Raw genomic sequence first — 6701 nt, 5'->3', positions numbered from 1 at the left:
CAAGCAAGCCTCAAGGATCCTACTAAGGGACGGGTTTATTTCTTTGTCTTGTATTTCACATTATATTTTTCTCAACTTTTGTGATTTATTTCTTCAATCCTTTCATTTTGTGCCTTACAAATACAATGGGCTAAACATTTTGGTGTTGGGATGAATGAGGAAGCTTGGCTTAATTATATAAATTTATTTATTCACTATTTAATGCTTATGTTCTTGTGTTTTTACCATTGTTTTGAGTGCATTATCATTATTGTGGCCATTATGTGATAATGTCTAGTGATTTGTATGATTATTGAGAAATTGTCGCACATTTTAGACTAAGGTGGTAGAAACCCTAAGTTCTTTGGAAATAGAGATATATTCCTAGCCCTAGATAACCCTTTGAGTTATTTTCATTAATATTTAATGCTTTCGATTGTGTTTAATTGACATAAAGATACAGTAGGTTAAACCAATTGATTAGGGTTAGTTTCACTTGAGAAAGGTCATTAACTAAAATAGGAAAATTAGGTTTGATGAGAAAAGTGAGCAATGTACTATTGAATTGTTTTGAGGAATTAATTTAGTGATAGCCAAGTGGAATCATGAATCCCAACCAGATTAAAATCTAACTCCTATCATAATCGCATTTGGGTATTTCACTTGAAAGCTTAGAATCATTTTATTTTAATGTTCTAATTCAATGATATTAATTGTGTGTGTCTTGACTGTTTTTCGAATTAACTCCCATGTAATTGGAATAAACACTCTTCGAGGAATTGACTCGGACTCAAAAAGTCCAATCAATAACTTGTGCGCGACCCGTGCACTTAAGGTGTAGAATTTTAGCGAACAATGACCTATAAAATTTTTAATCTGTGCCCTAGAGAAAATCTGTGACTAACTAATTTGATAATATATGACCAATAAATAAGTTGTGAGCTATAATTATGTATATGTGATCATTAATTGTATAATTGTGACCTTATTATATTTAATTAATAAATATTCTTAAATAATTAGTTAATACTTGATTTTTGCATTCTTTTTTAAAACTTAAAACCTAATTTTTGAATTGTCCATACTTAATACATGACTTATGAATTTTTCTCAAACAAAAAAATGGGACTTAATAAGACGCTCAAAATATTTGGACACAACTTACATTCTTGGTTTAATGAATAAAATGGACCTACTATTTAACTATTACCTAGTTCTGTCTCTTCTTTTTACATTCTTGGTTTAATGAATAAAATGGACCTACTATTTAATTATTACCTAGTTCTGTCTCTTCTTTTTTTTTTTCGTTTTTTTTTTTTTTTGCCCCTTCATACCTGCCAAAATCTAGAAAAGAAAATTATGGCAATCTTCCATATATTTTTTTTTCTAAGCTTATAAAGTTTCTTTAAAATTTAAAAATTAATTTTTATGAAAGTTAGAAGTAAATTATTATTTTAAAAGTGATCTTTTTATTTATATTTAAGAGTTTCATAACAATTTGTCGCCTAGGGTGACAAGGTCTCATATTTCTCAGGCTGGCCCTGGGTAAACCAAATGGGTTTTACAGTGAGCTCAAAGTGTGGTATGATTTGTGATTTGAGTCTTAAACTTGATAAATTATATAAGGGGGAGAAAATGTACTTGGTGCAACATGCAAGGGCGGATTGGTTATAGCTGTGGGATAGAGATACAACTTACTTTCACCGTGAGGTAGCGGTCAAATTTTGAGAAATGAAATATTTGTCTTACTGAAAATTGAAGGCGTGTGCTTTTCTGATATAACCACTTCTTGTCAATCGGACATGGGGCATTTCTCGGAAAAGAAGTTGGATTAATATTAGAGCTATATGGCAAAGACATTTACGACATTTGATACCAGATATGCACTGACTGGTATTGTCCCGTTTAACGCTTCTTGTATGAATGGGTTTCACGTGGATTTCTATCAATGAATTGGGAGGAACATCATTTAGTTTAGTTTTTCTTAATAAAAATTAGAAACTAAATTCTATAAATGGTAACTAAATGCTAGAAACCACTTTATGTAATTTTATCTACAAAATCATGGTTGTAGTCCAATCTATACCCACACTACACAATGAGCATTGGTAGGGGAAAAAGATGGGGCACATAGGAAAGAATGTGTTAACAGAAATACCGAGGAGGAATTTGTTCTGGAGATTTTGTTCCAATTGCACGATAAAGCTGGTCAAATATTAAAGCCTCCTTATAACGATCCAGCCTCTTTTGTCCAAGCTGTTAACTTATGTATTGTCCGCTTTGAGAGAGTTTAACTCATCTTGCCCCCATGACTTTCCATTAGATACTTGAGAATTCAAACTTAAGACCTAAAGAGACTAACATTGATTAAGCCACAGCTATATTTGGACAAATCATTTATCGGAATTATATGGGCAGTAGCTATATTTGGATAAATCAATTATGGGTATTATATAGACAGGATATGATTATGGACTGATTATAGTTTTGGCTTATATATTTTCTCTGTAAATAATATTTCTATAAATAGTCCCAGACTTGACATATAAGTACAGGAAACCATCATCAATGAAAATATACTGGAATTTATCTTTTCCTTCATGGTATTAGAGCCATAACAGGCCAACACCGAACATTTTTTATCCACTTTCCCACCTCCTTTCAATGGCAAAGATACCACAGTCAGAGGAGTCCGGCATTTTAGACTTGACAAAGTTGATCACAGAAATGTCCGAACTTACCCCCTCCCCATCCAACTCCTCTCTCCCTCTCAACCACAATATCTCATCACAATTTCCAGTTCTCGTGGATAGGAATAGTTATCTCATAAAAAATACTATGAATCCACCCAACGAGATGACGGATAGAACCGTCCGCCTGGATTTTACTCGAGACAAATTAGTTTTGAGTTGGATCAAGGCAACATCCTCATCTTACACCAAAACACTCAGGCATGGAGCCTATTGGATAAAGGTCTCTCACCACTAGCTGGTAGCCATGTGCGGCTCCTCTGGGATGAAACTCGAACACCTAAATGGGACAATGATGGCCCACTATCTGACTATCAATCGAGTAAAACCACTATTTGATTCATTAAAGCAGACCGGTAGTTCTATAGATGATGATGAACTCATCACCTACACTCTTAACGGACTTGGACTGGAGTTCAAATATTTAGCAACAACACTCCATATGCACCCCGATCTCGAATTTGACCAATTTTATGATTTAGTTTTGAAAGAGAAGCACTTACAGAAGAGACTCAATCTTACCACTACTTCTAGAGTTTCCATGGTAGCTAATCAAAATCAGAATACTTTCCCTTATCATGGTGGCAAGTGGGGACATGGCAGAGGCACTCGTGGTCATGGACAACGATTCCCTCCTTCCAGTTACCATCCATCAACGTGGAATTGGAGTTGCCCTCCTTACAATCAGCCACCACCATCTCTCTCCGACGTATACCTCCCCTTTTTCTCACACCGGTGGCTGCTTCTTCATGCAAGAATCCAATTTATTTTAGGTGTGACAAAAATGGGCCACATTGCTCGTTATTGTCGAAACCATGGGCCTCAGACATTTGTGGCCCCACATGCTTCCTTTCCCACAACAGTCCAAAACTCCACTTGGTGTTTTAATTCCAGGGCAACCCATCATATAACTCCCAACCTATATGGTATTTTAGTTTCTCGCTCTTATACAGGTACAGACACTATAGTTGCTGGTAATGGAAATGAACTAAAAATTACTCATATTGGGAATGTAAAATTAACCAAATCCCAAAAATTATTAAATCTTAATGAGGTTTTATGTATTCCTGTCATTCAAAAGAGAAATTAATTTCCATTTGACATCTTTGTTGTGATAATGCCTATTTTCTTGAATTTGATACTAATGGATTTCGTGGGAATGGCAACAAGACAAGGACTATCCTTGTCATTGGGAATAGCTCGGATAGATTCTATCATATTCAACCATCTCCACTTGACACCAATCGGATAGCTCTCTATGGTGCTCGCACAACTCCACATGTCTGGCATACCCGCCTTGGTCACCCTGCACAATCTATCTTTAATATTTTGTTGCATACATAGAATTTACCTGTTCATTGTACAATTAAATCTTTTAAGAACTGTCATATTTGTCCATTGGGCAAATATTGTCAACACCCTTTAAACTATCATAATCTCCATAAACAATGTCCATTTGATTTATTGAATCTTGATTTATGGGCCCCTCGTATATTGAATCACACGATGGATTTTGTTACTATTTATCCATTGTTGATGATCACACCCAATTCACTTGGCTCTATTCATTGGGACAAAAATCATAGGCTTTCTCCACCTTCATTACATTTACTAAAATGGTTGAAAATTGGTTTATATCCACTAGTAAACAAATTTAAATTGACGATGGAGGTGAATTTATGAGCAATCTTTTTATCTCATTTCTTTGCGATCATGGAATTTCTCACCAAGTTTCTTGCCCACACACTCCTCAACAAAATGAAGTGGTAGAAAGAAAACACCTCTACATTGTGAGTATAGGCCTGTCTCTTAGCCCAATCTCAGCTTCCATTCAAATTTTGGGTAGACGCCTTCTTTACCGCGATATTCTTAATCAATTGATTGTCGACACCTCTTCTCGGCTCCAAGTCTCCGTTTGAACAACTTTTCTCTTAGGTCCTGGATTATACTATCCTTGGGAGTTTTGGGTGTGCTTTTTGCATAGATGACTCACTTCAAGGGATTTCGGTGCCTGACATGACAAGCGGCTGGGTCTATATTTCATGAAATTTTGTTTTTGACAAAACAACCTTTCCATATGCTACACATTCACCTCTTGGTGCAACTTCTATAGCCGTCGGTCCTAACTCCCTTGCTATATCAATTGTAAATTTAATTGGCCCTCATGATATTGATTCCCTAGTTGCACCCATCCGAAATTGAGACCAATTCTTCTCCCTTATTGAGCCCAATTGATCCTTCCAGTAAACTTTCCTGATTAACGCTTGGGTCTTCATCTTCTTTGGGCTCCCTTTCCCTAAGTTAGGTATACATTCTCCTTCCTCGAACCTTACTTTGGACCTACTTTCATCTCATATTAGCTCAACTCTCCAGCTTACCCCTACACAAAACGACACTTGCCCAGATCTCTCCTTCCTGATACTAACCAATGCTTCTCCCTCCTTTTCTCCCGACTCTCCAAACTCTCTGAAAAAGTTTTTCTCCCTCTTCTTCCTCTACTCTCAACCCAGTCCTCACCCCTTATCCCATGCACTATCCATTATATTATTCAATCCCTTAAATCACAAACGTACCAGCTTTGTGGTTGCTTCTCGATATCCTCATTGGATGTTGGCTATGGACGATGACTATACTGCTCTCATGCGTAATAACACATGGACACTAGTTCCAGCATCTCCTTTGATGAACATTAGAGGTTGTAAAGGGGTGTTTAAAGTGAAATGTGAACCGAATGGGTCCATTGATTGTTGTTCACGAAATAATTCTTTCGATTTAACACTACCGCAAGTGTACGGTTCGTAACAAGTAATAAAGTGGATTTTTAAAAGTCCGAATATCGTCCCTCAGAGATTGAGTAGTTAAATTCTATTTAATCTAGCCTTAACCGAATCTAATTGAGTGAAAATGTGATCTAAATGCAAAAAGCCCCAATTTCAACTAAAAACCCTAATTTCAATTGAAAACCCTAATTTCTCAATTAGAAACCCTAATTTCGAAATTTCTCTAATTAAACGACTTAAACACTCAAGTAAATGAAATTAAGCAAGTTTAAAAGCTAATTTATTAAAATGAATCAAATTAAAGTCACTGGGATCACGAATCCCCAATTGAAGTTATAAAAACCCTAATTTCATAAAATTAATGATTCGATGAAAATTTGCCAATTCAATGTTCCTATTCTATCCAATATACTCTCTCGATATATATTAGACCTATTCTTGCACACCACCAGCCTATATCTCTATGGATGATGCAAACATACAAGAATGCATGTAGTTTTGTGAACAATTTAAGAATTACATAAAGCATAGGGGTATATCTCTATCCCCTATCGGACCCTATGTTGATTTACACCTTATCGAACCTATTCCACTTCTCTCGAATGTAAGAAACAAGTCATCAATACTCACACAATCATTGGCCACTAATTGCGGAAGAAAATTAATGCATGTAAATCAATCAAAATATCCAACGAATCTTTATATCAAGTTCATGAAATATAGAATTAAAATAACAAACAACGGCTTGAAATTTGAATTCTTGAACAAAACCTTGAAAACCCCTTTGAATCCTTGTGAAATCGGCTTCAAATTTGTGTTCCTTGTCTCCAAAAGTTGTATTCTTCTTCTCCCTGGACGTTCTGCCCTTTTTTCTGATGAATTTTGGCTTTTATATCATGTCCCCACGGAGCCCCGAAAGAGTTTCAATTAAAAACGGGGTTTCAGAATTTTTTATCGACCTTAAAGCCATGCGGCCGCATGGTGTTAAACCATGCGGTCGTATGGTTCAATTTTTCAGCTCATTTGGATCCCTGCAATACCCTGTGCGGCCGCAAGGAATTATAACCATGCGGCCGCATGATTATAAAATTTTTCCTCCGGATAGTTTTCAATATTTTGGTCATAACTTTCTTTCCTAATCTCCGATTGAGGTGATTCAAAGTGCATTGGGAAGAAAACTCAAAGATGTACA

General features: G+C 35.9%; 1 protein-coding gene across 1 annotated transcript; it reads left to right on the top strand.

Annotated features, from left to right (window-relative positions):
• The first annotated feature begins 2976 nt into the window (after positions 1-2976).
• Positions 2977-3819, top strand: LOC111371830. Its single transcript, XM_022994005.1, has one exon. The coding sequence runs from the start codon at positions 2977-2979 to the stop codon at positions 3817-3819; it is 843 nt and encodes a 280-aa protein (XP_022849773.1).
• Positions 3820-6701: the final 2882 nt, after the last annotated feature.

Source organism: Olea europaea, chromosome 2 (assembly GCF_002742605.1).
Source record: "Olea europaea var. sylvestris chromosome 2, O_europaea_v1, whole genome shotgun sequence".
In the NCBI taxonomy this organism is placed as follows: domain Eukaryota; kingdom Viridiplantae; phylum Streptophyta; class Magnoliopsida; order Lamiales; family Oleaceae; genus Olea; species Olea europaea.
The sequence above is the reverse complement of the archived record's forward strand: the minus strand, read 5'-3'. Positions and strand labels throughout refer to the sequence as shown.